The following is a 15,839-nucleotide window of genomic DNA, read 5'->3' as shown; positions in this document are numbered from 1 at the left end:
TGGCCAGGCATGTCTCCAGACCTAAACCCTATTGAGCATCTGTGGGGCATCCTCAAACGGAAGGTGGAGAAGGTGGAAAGTCTCTAATAGCCACCAGCTCCGTGATGTCGTCATGGAGGAGTGGAAGAGGACTTCAGTGGCAACCTGTGAAGCTCTGGTGAACTCCATGCCCAAGAGGGTTAAAGCGCTTGTATTCTCACCGAAAAAAAAACAAAAAACCCTGCAGGACAAAGGCATAATGAGCTAGTATGCCTTGCATACTAGCTCATTATGAAATATTTACCTTAAAACAAAGCCTCGACACGGTCGCCCGGACACCGCTGAGGGAGCTGTCATGTTCCCTCGGTGTCTCTTCCGGGTTCGGCAGCTCTGGCGCTGTGAGTGGCCGAAGCCGCGATGACGTCACTCCCGCGCATGCGCGGGAGTCACTTTCCGGTAAGGAGTCGGCAAAGAGCTCTGAAAGTCCGCTGGACCTTCAGAGCGCAGCGGCTGCATGCAGGACGATTATCTCCTAAACCTTGCAGGTTTAGGAAATGTTAATTTTACCTACAGGTAAGCTTATAATAAGGGTAAAAGGTAAAAAAGCGACGTTACTTCCGCTTTAAGGCAATGCTGGAAAATAATGATGGCCACACAAAATATTGACATTTTGGTCCCAATTTGGACAATATCACTTAGGGGTGTACTCACTTTTGTTGCCAGCGGTTTAGACATTAATGGCTGTGTATTGAGTTATTTAGAATTCACAGTAAATTTACACTGTTTTACAAGCTGTACACTTACTACTTTACATTGTAGCAAAGTGTCATTTCTTCAGTGTTGCCACATAAAAAGATATAATAAAATATTTACAAAAATGTGAGGGGTGTACTCACTTTTTGTGAGATACTGTATAATGACTTCATACAGTTTTATTATACACATTTTTCATTATTAGTGAAGTTTTTTAAAATAAATTATGAATTGAAACTTTCTTTTAAAAGCAAAAATGACTAAAACTGTTTTTTAATAAAAAGTTCTCGTTGGGTGAAATGATAAGTTATAGAAATGAAAAATGTACTACCAATTGAAACATTATTAAGGCAATGTGTTAAAATATTTCCTCAGCTACTTTATTCCATTCCAGTGGTTTGACAGCTTTACAAGTAGGAAAGTGAGTTCATGGTTGCTTTATGACCAAGTTATATTCAGTTATTACATAGCTTCAATTATTAAGAAAGGAGGTCAAGGTCACAGAAGTTGATCCTACCATATCTACTTGACAAAGCATAACAATTATATAATTTTATGTCTCGGAATGCCAAAGGTTAAGTGTGGACATGGCACAATTTATTTTATAAAAGGGACTTTGTGCCCTAGATATTTTGTTCATTTTTTTTTTTAACTTTTAAAAATACATTACATATAAACCTTTATATTATAAATGTGCTATTTTTAATTTTCAACCGGGCCAATTTCTCATTTCTAGAAACAAGTAAAATACCTTGTCAACTATCCCATTCCATAATTGATAAAAATCCTCTAATTTCAATAGGAGGATTGATTTTTTATAATTGAGATGAGCTGGCTTCAGAAACTGATTATCTGTGGACAACAATTACATTTCTTGTATCAGATACTTTCTTGGATACTTGGCATATCAGGATACAAGCCCAACTGTTATCCATCTGGGCCTTGCCGGACCAATTTGGTCATTAGGTCCACATTGTGAGAATAATATGAAACATGCACACCAGGAACTTGTGCAGAATGCAATGTACATAGAAAGGCATTAAGTGATCTCACTTTTGAGGACAATCATACTGGGGTTACAGGCAGCTAGCATCTTTCCATTGAATTTAGATGTTGCTGCAACCCCTATGACTAGAATAGTTGTACCTCTAATTAGGAAAGGAAGAGCAACTCAATCTTGCACATTGTAAACTGCAGGCAATTTATATAACTTCCTATACTAGCCATAGCTCTGCAATCACTGATGAACTTATCCTCTTTCCTCTTATTTCTGGAAATGGTGTTTTTTTAATGCCAATCCAATACTCATGACACTACACTTCATGACCAGCATGGCCTTGCTGAGGATACACATAAAGGGCACATAAAAATGTTCTTTACTGTTTAACTATACCATTTAATGATTTTCTCATGAAGGTTATTTACAAACATTGCATTTCTTTTAACTCTAATAGTCTAAAGCTGAAGTTCTGTTGATTCACGATGGACTTCAACTACACATTTACGTATATTTCAAAGTGAAAGGAAATGTAATGATTTCCCAGTAAACGCGTAGGTCCACCCCTGACGTTCAAATTAAAAAGATATTTTCTGCCTGTCAGAGGAAAGTTGAAGAAAATAAAATAATAATAAATATTTTCCTGTACAGTGGTGATCGAAAGTTTGGGCACCCCAGGTAAAAATTTGTATTAATGTACATAAAGAAGCTAAGGAAAGATGGAAAAATCTCCAAAAGGCATAAAATTACCGATTAGACGTTCTTATAATATGTCAACAAAAGTTAGATTTTATTTCCATCATTGACACTTTCAAAATTACAGAAAACAAAAAAATGGTGTCTGCAAAAGTTTGGGCACCCTGAAGAATTTATAGCATGCACTGCCCCCTTAGCAAGGCTGAAACATGCCAGTGTCATGGATTGTTCTCAATCATCGTCTGGGAAGACTAGGTGATGTCAATCTCAAAGGTTTTAAATGCCCAGACTCATCTGACCTTGCCCCAACAATCAGCACCATGGGATCTTCTAAGCAGTTGTCTAGAAAACTGAAACTGAAAATAGTTGACGCTCACAAAGCTGGAGAAGGCTATAAGAAGATAGCAAAGCGTTTTCAGATGTCAATATCCTCTGTTCGGAATGTAATTAAGAAATGGCAGTCATCAGGAACAGTGGAAGTTAAAGCAAGATCTGGAAGACCAAGAAAAATAGACAGAACAGCTCGCAGGTTTGTGAGAAAAACAATTCAAAACCCACGTTTGACTGCACGATCCCTCCAGAAAGATCAGGCAGAGACTGGATTTGTGGTACACTATTCCACTATAAAGAGATACTTGTACAAATATGGTCTTCATGGAAGAGTCATCAGAAGAAAACCTCTTCTACGTCCTCACCACAAAAATCAGCGTTTGAACTTTGCAAATGAACATATAGACAAGCCTGGTGCATTTTGGAAATAAGTTCTGAGGTTAAAATTGAACTTTTTGGCCGGAATGAGCAAAGGTACGTTTGGAGAAGAAGGGGCACAGAATTGAATAAAAAGAACCTCTGTCCAACTGTTAAGCATGGGGTGGATCAATCATGCTTTGGGGTTGTATTGCAGCCAGTGGCACAGGGAACATCTCATGAGTAGAAGAAAAAATGGATTCAATAAAATTTCAGCAAATTTTGGATGGTAACTTGATGGCATCTGTGAAAAAGCTGAAGTTAAAGAGAGGATGGCTTCTACAAATGGATAATGATCCTAAACACACCTCGAAATCCACGGGGGATTACATCAAGAGGCGTAAACCGAAGATTTGCCATGGCCTTCACAATCTCCTGACCTCAACATAATTGAAAATCTACTGATAGACCTTAAAAGAGCAGTGCGTGACAGACAGCCCAGAAATCTCAAAGAACTGGAAGACTTTTGTAAGGAAGAATGAGGAAAGATACCTCAAACAAGAATTGAAAGACTATTGGTTGGCTACAAAAAGCGTTTACAAGCTGTGATACTTGGCAAAGGGGGCAGTACAAGATATTAACTCTGCAGGGTGCTCAAACTTTTGCGATACCATTTTTTTGTTTTCTGTTATTTTGAAAGTGTAAATGATGGAAATAAAATCTAACTTTTGTTGACATATTATAAGAATGTCTAATCTGTAATTTGATGCCTTTTGGAGATTTTTCCATCTTTCCTTGGCTTCTTTATGCACATTAATACAAATTTTTACCTGGGGTGCCCAAACTTTCGATCACCACTGTATATGTTACAACTTAAAAAGAAACACTAAATACACCACGGCTTTTATTTCAATCTAAAATAATTAATAGCATGACAGTCTAGTTGTTGAGTTTAATAAAAGTGTGGCCTATCATGTGGCCATACACTTAGTATTACCAATGGGCAGCATTACCAATAATTACAAACTGGCCATACTAACATGGTATAGATGGCAACATGATAAAAAATTGCTAATGATCAAGTCTATACACATAATACTGTGTAGGCTTTGAAACATCTCTGATCTAGAATTGATTTCCTCTTGGTCTGGCATTCTTTCATGTTGTTGAATGTAAAACGTTGCTATCATGTAAACATCTTGTTCTTTAACTACTTCTGCACCGGAAGGTTTTACCTACTTAATGACCAGACCATTTTTTTGCGATATGGCACTGCATTACTTTAACTGACAATTGCGCAGTCGTGCAACACTGTACGCCCAAAAAAAAAAAAAAAAATTTCTTTTTTTTTCCACAAATAGAGCTTTCTTCTTTTGGTGGTATTTGATCACCTTGGTGGTTTTTATTTTTTTGCACTATAAACAAAAAAAGAGCGACAACTCTGAAAAAACACAATATTTTTTACTTTCTGCTATAAAACATTCCCAAAAAATAAAAATAAAAAATATAATTTCTTCATCGAAAAAATCAATAAAATCGGCGCTTGATCAACCCCAATAAAAGTAATAAAATGCAAAAATAAACATATAAAGATAATGTTCACAAATGACATCAAATAGATATATATAAATAGTGATGTGGTAAAGTGCACAGTGCAAAAAGTGCAAATAAAATGAACCACAATAATTTTCAACAATAAAAGAGCAGTATTAACATAGTCACTATAAAGAAGGAAGTGACAGTGAACTATAGGTGCAAAGTGATGGTAACTGATCAGATCCAAGTATAGAAAAGCAATACGGTCTGACCAAAAATAAGTGATGGTAATACACAGTAAAAGACAAATAAAACTGTGTAATAGTTGCGTCACAGCGCAGCGCAGCGTGACTTTTATTAAATGTCTACAGTTTCCCGCACATCCTGCATTTTTCACAGCAGCACTTTCTTTATGAGCTTTTTTTTGATTCTCCATGAACTCATGAACTGTTTATGATCATCTTCTTCCTTATAAAGCGTTTTTTCTTTATATGGTTCAATATACCCCTGCTTTTTTGCTTTTTGGGTATCCTTCCTTATATTATTTATCATTTTATCATTTCCAGTCACCATCCACCTATTACACAGTTTTATTTGTCTTTTACTGTGTATTACCATCACTTATTTTTGGTCAGACCGATCATTATCTTGCATTTATATGTTTATTTATTCTTGCATTTTATTACTTTTATTGTGGTTGATCAAGCGCTGATTTTATTGATTTTTTAATTTGCTTTTATGTATGTGGTGACAATACTAAGAATTGGCTGCTAATCCCCAGTCCCTATCCACACCCTACATCTACTATTTATTTATTTATTTATTTATTACATCTGGTATATAGTCAAGCGCATAGGTTTCCCTACTTTCATAATTTCTTCTTCAGTTTAGGCCAATATGTATTCTGCTACATATTTTTGGTAAAAAACAATCTTAATTAGTGTATACTGATTGGTTTGCGCAAAAGTTATTGCGTCCACAAACTAGGGGAAAGATTTACTTAATTTTTATTTATTTATTTTTACTATTAATAGCGGCGATCAGCGATTTTTAGCGGGACTGCGACATTGCGGCGGACCGATCGGACACCTAACTGAAATTTTTGGGGGGACCAGTGACATTACTACAGTAATCAGTGCTAAAAATATGCACTGTTACTGTACTAATGACACTGGCAGGGAAGGGGTTAACACAAGGGGCGATCAAAGGGTTAAATGTGTCCCTAGAGGGTGCTTTTTAACTGTGTGGGGGATGGGCTTGCAGGATGAACACAGAGACCTGTGTTCCTAAATAAGAGGAACACAGAATCCCTGTGTTCATTACCGACAGAACAGCAGTCTATGATGTTTACATCGGCAGACCACCGTTCTGTCTCCACGGGGAGCGATCGTGGGTGCCCGGCGGTCATCGTGGCCACTGGACCTGCTCACTGGCTCCCCCTGTGGCCAATCGGCGCCCCCACTATCTGCCCCACGAAACTACGTACATGTACAATCGTTTCACAGGACAGAGCCAACCTGTCGCAGTATAAGTATGGCAGGTGGTCGGCAAGTACTTAAAGGACAACTCCAGGTGACAAGAGCTGCTATCCAGGACACATTGTAAGTGTGTTAAAGTCAGATAGTCCACTAAAGAAAACCTGTATTGACAGAAGTACAGAAAGTGATGGCCATTGCTAACCCCTTTCTGAGAATTCAAGTTGCCTGGCTATCTCTGGCATTGAGCGGATTCTGAGTCACTCATATGGAACAAGCACACAGCCACTGATCTACACAAGGGTTTCAAGTCAGTGAACTGTAAAATGTTGAAGGCACAGGCAGGGTGCCAACTGGCAAATCACGATTTCAGATAGAAATATCAGCAATGGCAGCCTACATATTCATCTTACAAGTTTAAAGCATAACTCCAATTTTGTTGAGAAAAAAGCATTCCCTTCTGGGTGATCTATGTACATTGCAAGGGTTATAACAACCTTTGTTGCAGATTCCAACCTTTTGTTATTCTGAAGAAATCCCTGTTTGTTCCTCTGTGCTGAGTGGATCTAATGAGAGTGGTTTCAAAGTTATCAATCAACTGTGCAGCTGCAAAGCACCAATGAGGAAATATGTTGGGCCTGCATCCTTTTAGCTGTTTTCCTATTTAGAGTACCTTACTAAAAATTATATTTTTGTTGCAGGGGATGCCTAAATCTGCCTTGTATCTTAGGCAGACTTCTGGGAAAATTGGTAAGCCAATCACACAAGCAGGAAATTATGTTTCTGGGGTGTGGTCAGTATACATTCTGTATACAGAACAGCTCCAGGTAGCCATATTACATTGCATTTCATAGAAAACCACAGAGATTGAAAAGGAAAGGTGATTTTTAATAACATTTAATACGAACAGTGTCGCAATTGTATACGCTATATTATTTTTTCTTTATTTGCCATTTTTTTTTTCTCAAGAAGGTGGAGTTACCCTTGCTGTATGCAAGTCTCGTTTGGGCTATAAACCAGTGGTTCTGGATGGAAAGTTGGCTACATTGGCACTGAGGAAGGACTGACAAGCCCTTTGGCAAGTCCACCCACTCTCAAAATGAACAATAAAACCCTTGGTAATAGAGGAATTATTGAAGGAAGAGATTACATGCATATAATTTCATCCATTTAAATGAAAGTTATTTTAACTGTTATTTCTTCTGCAATGTACTTATCACTCAGGAGATATGTGCACTTGTAAGGGATATCATACTTTGTTCGATAGTCTCATGCCGGTGAACAGAAGCTAGAAATGTCATCATAGAGTGCTCTCAGGCATAAACGTGTTAAACTCAACAGAAGTGCTCACCTAATAAGTCAATGAAGCAAAGGAGTATGCTGTAACAGCCAATCAAATTTCTCTAATCTGTGAAAAATACACTCTGGTTGTTTACTTATAGTAAAAACCTTATTATTATGTAAGTCCAATAGACGGATTAAACACTTATGTACATGGCTGCTAGAGCACATTCCTTAGTGGTAGGACAAGTGAGGGTATACAACAGCGGTGTACAGTTTGTCATTGCAAAGTACTTTTATAGTTGTGAGATATACATTCTATATGGAATTTTGGAAACTTGAACACAAAGCCTCCAGACCCAACATCTTGGGAAGTACAGTGCATACTTTGACCAAATGCCAGCATTGCTACACAGTATGTATTTTTCATGCACAAGCAATTACATATCTTTTCTACTAAGGGATTTAACCACTTGTTGGCATTCATCTCATTTGCAACACTCAATCTATTCAATCTGTAAGCAGTTGCATCTTTTAGTAACAGAGATGTATTATAGTGCAGCCCTACACTAAGTCCAATATCTTACTGTCTCCCTACAGATTTGGGAAAACAGCTATGAGTTACTTTAGTTTGGACTTTGACTTGGCAATAATACCAATAGTAATACCATTAAGCAAAGCAACTGGCTTTCTCTATTGGGTTTTTTTTTTCCAAAATTGGCTTTTTAGTCATCTCACAATGGTAGCTTTTTTCTTTCTTAATCAGGAAATATGAAGGTTAACATTTGGGTCTTGCTTTTTAATATTGCAGGCTTTGGTGCTGTTTGGGATCATGGCTTCACCACCTGGTAAATCACTGACCTGGAAAAAGCTTTTAAGGTGGGAGTTAAAATGTTTTAGACATCACTGGCTACATGCTTGTTCCAAGTCAGCAACTGATTAGGTAGTAAAGCCAAGAGCTGTACAATTGAACGTGATACTGCACTTTTAAATAAGTCAGCAAGGACAGCTTCTATGTCCCTATGCTCCCAGGTTCCCATTAAACGTGATTTAATAATGACCATATTATCAATGCAAAATAATAAAACACATATTACTTACCTACAGGAATTAGACATGGAGGAATTCCATCAACTTTATTATTGATATTAAACTAAGAAGGCACTGAATCAAGAAAATCAATTCCACTCCAGTTTATAATGCCATATGTGTTTACCCAACCCCCTGCTATTTCCAATTATGTCATTTTCATGGCTGGAATGACTTGTTCTTTTGCACAAAATCTTTTCTGGATCCCATAGAGATAAAGTAGTAAATTATCATTTAAAAAGGTGCCTCTGATTTCTCACATCTAGCTGTTTGATGTGATTATCGAGTCATTATTTTATTGATTAAATACTGTCACGCTAGAAAGGGAATCATTTTTATGTGTCTAATTAGCTAGGAAAAAAGTATTTTTAATACATGCATCTGAAATTATATCTTAAAAGCAATAGTGCAAAATCATAATGTCAATGATTGAACTTTAAACAAAGCTAATTTATTTCAGCCTGGTTTCATTATTAAAAGGTAACATTCCTTTTTAATGAATAAATGAAAAGGTGAACTAACTCCAGAAATCCAGACCACCCCTCCAAACCCCATTGCACATAGTAGCTGTGATGCCAGTGCCAGTGCCAGTGTAGGGGTCCATATACCGTGCACTGCCATACACATGCCCAGAGTGAGTATCCATCATGATGCTCACAGTGGCAATTGCTCATTGGTCAGTGTGACCAGAAGAGAAGCATTTTTTTCTTCCGGGACATCTTATCATAGGAAGCATCACATGCACTTCTCATTGGTCATCAAGTTTACATGGCTGTGCACACCAACCGTTCGGTTGCCATTTGTGAGCATTATAGGGGATACTCACTGTGGGGCTGTGTATTGCAGTGTGTAAATAACTACACTAGCAGCACAGAATATAATGGCCATTATGTACAGTGGGGTCAGGAGGGAGGGTCAGGATATTTATATTAAGTTCCCTTTTTTATTTTTTGCTAAAAATAAATTTTGCCCTTTAAGCTACAGGTAAAGGACCATGACAAAGAAACAAGGCAACTGCGCAGCACTAAAACCCAGTTTTATGGTACAAGACGACACAGCTCATGTTCCTACAAAGCAAAGTTTAGAACTTGTGCCAGCCAACTGATTTTGACTAAACAATTATTGGATTTGGATAGGCTTACCATGTGGTCAAGCACAAATATGGTCATAGTTAAGAGTATCTGAGCAGTGTCAATGGACGAAAGCAAGCACAAAAAACTAGAACTGTGGGCCCTAGCTTCTCTCCCCTTGCTCAAACACACTCCTTTGTCACAGTGTATGTCTTCTGCTCGCCTTCTGCCATAAAACAAATGTATTTTTGACTATTGTATTGCAACTGTAAAAGAGAACTGGGGCAAGAAACAAAATGTTTTTTATGGAAGTATTGCCACAGCATGGCCCCCTGTCTTCTTTGCCACTAGTCACTGCTGCAACAACTATGTTCCTTGCCTCTACATCAATAGAGAGGTATGTGGGTTAAAAATTCCCAGCTTTTGCATTCCATAATTTGGGAACCAGGATTCAGTAGAACTATGGATACTCAATGAAAAATGGTTCAACCCTGTAATAAACAGTAAATAACACCACTAGAGTAGTACTTACTCAAAGAATGTTGTCCATCCAGTTTCATCACTCTTAGTGGCTAGGAGTCCACTGTTACCATGATAGGTAAACAACACCAATTCCTGTCCCTGGGCAGTCATGCTCTTCAGACATCCATTTGTACCTATGGTCAACCAGATCACTTGATTGTCAGGTGCAACAACTCTCACTGGCATGCGGTTTGGATCCCTCCTGATACGGAGAGTGTTTCCATTACTGTCAGTAACTGCAGTTATATCATTCTCATTGCTGTAGCTGAAGTTATATAAATAGTCTCCCGTAATCAAACTCATGGTGTATTGGTGAGTACCATTGACATCAAAAATATAGAGCTCTTGATCAGTGGGTGAGGCAACTTCATAATAATTCATTGAATTAAGGAAAGGTTTGTTTTTGGAGACAGCCCGAATTCTAATATTCCCCAAGTCTGCGATGTACAAGGTGCCATCAGGTGAAGCAGCTAAAGAGGATGGTGCACTCAGTTTAGCATCCTTTGCATAGCCATCTCCATTCTGGTAGCAGTCACAGTTGATATCAGATTTACAATCACAATCTGATGGTATGCCAGCAACCAATGAAATTTCTCCATCTGTGGTTACCTGTCGAATACGATTGACTTTCTTCTCATCTGTTTCTGTGATATAAAGAACTCCATTATAGGACACTGCTATAGCGGTAGCAGATTCTAATATTGCTTGGACTGCATATTTTCCTATGGAATATTCAACACCGGGTACTTGGCAATACATGGGTCTTCCTGCAGCAATGCGGACCTGTCTGTTTTCAGTGATCTGCAAAACTACGTTGTTGTCCAGAACATATATAGAATTATCCATTGGATTGATAGCCAAGTCTGTGGGCCATTCAAGCCTTACCTAAAGAAAATAAAATGGCAACGGCTGTGAAAATTTAGCTTATTGAACTTATACGTTAGTAGCTAAAAATGAGAAATTTCTCAATAAATTGCTTGGATCATTTTCGTATTTTCATGCTTGGAAAAAAAAGTGACAAAGTTCTCAAGGATTCCATGTACATGATGGAAAATGTTTCACCTGTTTAAAAAGATACTCTCTTCAGTTTCTGGTCTACCACTTCCTTCTCTGCTGCCTAACAAAATATAAACTACTAATATCTCATAACTGTTTTTTTCAGCTTGTTTTTACGAATCTTTGGTTATTTATACTTGTTTGGAAGAATTACCCTACGCAGCCCTATAGGAGGCAATGATCTTATAGAAAATACTGATAATAATTAATTCCCCATTATAACAACAGGCAGCTGTGTATTTTAGCCCTATGGCAGAAATAATAATGTAAACAAATCACACTGGGCAATGAACACTACAAATGATTGTGCAAGTGTTATAGGAATGTGTTTAAAAAAGCAGAAGATGGCAAGAAACAAGTGAAATGTACCAGAGGGCTGCTAGTACTGTCCAAGGATGTTAGAGACACATTAAAGGTTTTACTAAACTAATTTTAATGCAAAAAATCTGAAGAAGGCATAAACAGACCTGACAGACAGCCCAATGGCCAACTAAAGGTGATTGCACAGTTTGACAATGCTGCAATTAATTGACAAATAATGGTTTAGCATGGTCAGCCTGCAACAGAATGTGCTGTTAATGGCACAATTCCCAGGTAGGAAACTTTACAGCAAAGTCACAAAAATGATTTCCCTAAAAAAACTGTATACAGTGAGGCATGATGACAAATATGCTGAAAAATAAATTTAGGGTTACAAACACTTAGTCTAATGATTCACGTCCTATCCCTGTTTCCGATGTGTCACCAATAAGCAAGAGTTGACTGTAACTGGTGGCTCTCAGTGTAACTTAATGATACCCTATTTTTATATCAAGCATTTTGGTGTATTTAGAAACTGTACTACCTGTACTACAAAACTAGCAGAGGTTAGGTAAACTTGTAACTTTTCCCTGCATGCTGAATTCCGAAGCCATACAGTAAACATACATACATACATACAGACTATATACCATATATCACTTTATATATATATATATATATATATATATATATATATATATATATATACATACATTTATTTTGTACAGGATGCAGAGGATGGCTCTTGGACAGGTGTTTTGCCCATATTTGGGTTGTGGTCCCTTTAAGGGAGATGGTTTTGGTGTACTCAGGGGCCCTCACCATTGCAGGGTGAGATGTTTCTGGACAATCATAAAGGAGAGGACTGACTTACAGTTCTTTCCACATTAATAATTCCCTATTTGGGACCCTGAATTGTGGAAGTTCAGAGAGATATACGGGTGGGAAAGAACCTTCACCATGATTACAGGGACCCTGGTCCTGAAAGGGTTAGGCTTACCTGCAGGAATCAGCACCTAAAAAAACAGGAAGCTCCTAGTGCAGGGGTTAAATAGTAGGAGTTTGGAGAGGAGGCACTTGTCAGAGTGCTACATGTTAGCTGAAAGCTGCTAAAAACAGGTTAGTCAGGGCTTTGCTGCCATTGGGTAAATCCCCAATGTGGCTGATACCTTGGTTAGTAAAGCCAAAGAAATGCCGCTCTAGGTGAGTGGCCAACACTCATACGTTGTGAACAGGAACCCAGGATGCTGCACAGCTCCTCTGTAAGATTGAGAGACATGCAAAAATCATGAAAATTGCTTCACTCCTTGGTAACTTTATTGAAGTATTAAAATCACATCACAGCTATGACAGGAACATAAAAGGTAACGCGTTTCGCGCTAAAGTCAGCGCTTACTCAAACCTCATATACACATACATTGCATGAAATATATATATATATGTATGATAGAAGTAAGCATGGTATAGCAATTAAGCAGTTGAACAATTAACCAATACATCAATTAAAGATGCACTCCCACTAGACTGCCTTCTCATACTAACATGTCATATAACACATAAATCAAAAAAAAAAATAAAAAATCACAAACAAAACAAGCCACAGAAATCTTCTCCAACCCATCGCCCACCAACATAGATCCAGCAGCCACTGCTGGATGACTGTGCAGGAGATAGTGAGCCAATTACAGCAGGACACCCTCACAAATTTAGTGCACATAATGCCACAATGTGAGGGATACACATGTTGTTTCCTCCCCTGGCAGGCTGTGTGGCTAACAAGCCATTCACAGCACGCCAGACAGACAATGATGACCTATAACCACTTATTGCAACGGTTTGGAAAACAACAATATATGTTAGATGAAATAGAGTGTCAAAATATTCAAAAATGCACAAAGGAATCAAAAAACAAAATATGGATAAAAGATCAAACAAAGATCAAAAAAATCCAACAAAAAACCAACCCCTGGGAACCCCATACACAAACGGTAGAGTTGGACAAAAAAGTAATGGTCCTTGTATGAATCAAACACAGGTATAATACCAAACGTACTTAGTGTCTCAATATAATGTGTTAAATGTGGTGTGATGTAAATGAACATCAGTTTTATAATGGCTGTACATAAAATTATTCAAATGCCACTGTGTTCATATATCTATCTATCTATCTATCTATCTATCTATCTATCTATCTATCTATCTATCGATCGATCGATCGATCGATCGATAGATAGATAGATCACACCACCATACAAGGATACAGACCAACACACCCTCCAGATGTGGCCCCCTTCTTTATTCATAAAAATGTGTAAGGTGCCATTCCTAGTTTAATCCCTGTGGAACTCTGGTGCACAAATGAAAGATTCAATAAACCTCACGTTTACGGATGGGCGACCTAAACCTGTCACCACCACGTCTGAAAGTATCCACCTTATCTACAGCATGGCCATTGATAGCCATTGTGTTCCCCATATGATGTTCGTTGAAGTGACGTGGCACACTCGTATCATCATGCTTGACGGTGTCATATACATGGTCTCTCAGGTTGTTGCGTAACCGCCTGGTTGTTCTCACGACATACTGGACATTACATATAGCACAATTGATGAGGTATATCACATTTTTTGTATTACAATTAATGAAAAATTTTACACCATACTCTCTTTCTCTTGCTAGATCTAAATTTGTCCCCCTCAATAATTTTCGGACAACATGGACAATCATTTGCACCACATTTGAAGTTGCCTCGGAAGCTTAACCAATGTGTCTCTTTGATGAAAAGTAACTAGGGGATAAAGACTGTCCCATAGTAGGGGCTCGTTGTGACACTGCTTTAATCCCATTTTTAAGAACTTTGATGCAGACCTCATTCTGATATAACACTGGAATGTACTTTTCTACAATTTTCCTCACCTTGCAAAATTCCATGCTAGAATCTGTGGAAAATACTGGTGCACTGCAATTGCCAGCCCTTTTCTCTTACCCCTCAAGAGGTTATCCTTGGGTGTGGCCCTAGCGATGTCCAGCACTCTGCTCAAATCAAAGTAGATTAACCGCGCTGAGTGAAGCGCTGACATATTTGTTCAGACTCATACTGATAATCCACTTCCTCAGAGCAAATGCGGCGAATCCTCAGCATCTGACCCACTGGAATACCTCTGATGGTATGTCTGGGGTGTCCAGAGCCAGCTCTGAGAATGGTATTACCTGACAATGGTTTTCTGTATAGATTGGTTCTCACTTTGCCCCCACTATGTGATAATGCCACATCCAAAAATGGTATAGTATGATCGTTTTGTTGTCCAGTGAATCTTAGGTTTAATTCATTGCTATTAAGATATTCTATAAATTTTCCCAACACAAACCCAGCTCCATCAAGGAGCATTACCTTTTATGTTACCGACGCATTACCTTTTATGTTCCTGTCATAGCTGTGATGTGATTTTAATACTTCAATAAAGTTACCAAGGAGTGCAGCAATATTCCGGATTTTTGCATGTCTCTGTGGCTGATACCTTGTATGTTTCATCTCATCTGAGCTGAAGATAAGTGGACTTTTTGTTGTTTTCTTGTTGATGGCTTTGCATGTGATATATATATATATATATATATATATATATATATATATATATATATATACACTGTATATGCTGTAAATTATTTTAAATTTTAAATTTTATTTTAAATATGTGCGTGTAATGTAAGGTGGATTCAGCCCTTGGTCAAACAAGCTTCATCTCATCATTCAAGGCAGACTTTGCACATAAGATAATGTGATTATTTTACTAAAACATTCAACTATTGATTTTACAATATTGTCAAAGCCAAATGAGCTATATGCATGTGCCAGGTAAGCAATTTTCAGTCTCACGGTAAGCTATTTAAACCGTGATTAGAAGACCAAGCATCTATCATTATTGTTCATGGTAATACCTCGCTGATATGCATGCTTGTGTCACAGGTCAAAGGCCGTGCAGAGGTCAGGTCATTGGATCCAAGCAGTGTTGATATTATTCCATTTTGATCCACTCTTCTGATAACCTTTCCATCCACAAAGTAGATTAATCCATTCTTATCCACAGCAATGCCTTTACGAAAGAGCAGAATAGGTCAGAACTACTAAAACACAGCACAGATCCCAAGTGACAATTTACACTTTTCTTATCTACTTCCAAGACCTACAACAGTAAAAAATAAAAATAGCGTTTTCTCTCTGGCAATTTTTTTTGTAGCCTAAAGTATGAACACATCATTAAGGTGGCCATAGACAGCAGCTATCTCCTGAAGTATCTGCCTGACCAATAACGGCTCTCTGTCTCTGCTCACCATAGCCATATTTATTGCTTTCAAAAAGAACAGAAATGGTCTGACTGATGCAGGTGATGCTTAATATCT

At 37.9% G+C, this 15,839-nt stretch overlaps 1 protein-coding gene across 25 annotated transcripts in view; it reads right to left on the bottom strand.

The window, feature by feature from the left end:
• Positions 1-15,839, bottom strand: part of TENM3 (teneurin transmembrane protein 3) — a 1,577,510-nt gene that overhangs the window by 38,706 nt on the left and 1,522,965 nt on the right. For all 25 annotated transcript variants that reach the window (XM_082244015.1, XM_082244035.1, XM_082244033.1 and 22 more), the window contains 2 exons: positions 15,378-15,532; positions 10,096-10,970 (listed from right to left, as the gene is read on the bottom strand). In XM_082244015.1, coding sequence (XP_082100141.1) covers positions 10,096-10,970; positions 15,378-15,532 — 1,030 coding nt within the window. The remainder of the gene's footprint in view (positions 1-10,095; positions 10,971-15,377; positions 15,533-15,839) is intronic.

The sequence above is a fragment of the Pelophylax lessonae genome, assembly GCF_965119305.1.
Source record: "Pelophylax lessonae genome assembly, chromosome: 1".
Taxonomy (NCBI): Eukaryota; Metazoa; Chordata; class Amphibia; order Anura; family Ranidae; genus Pelophylax; species Pelophylax lessonae.
This window is presented reverse-complemented; position numbering and strand designations above follow the sequence as displayed.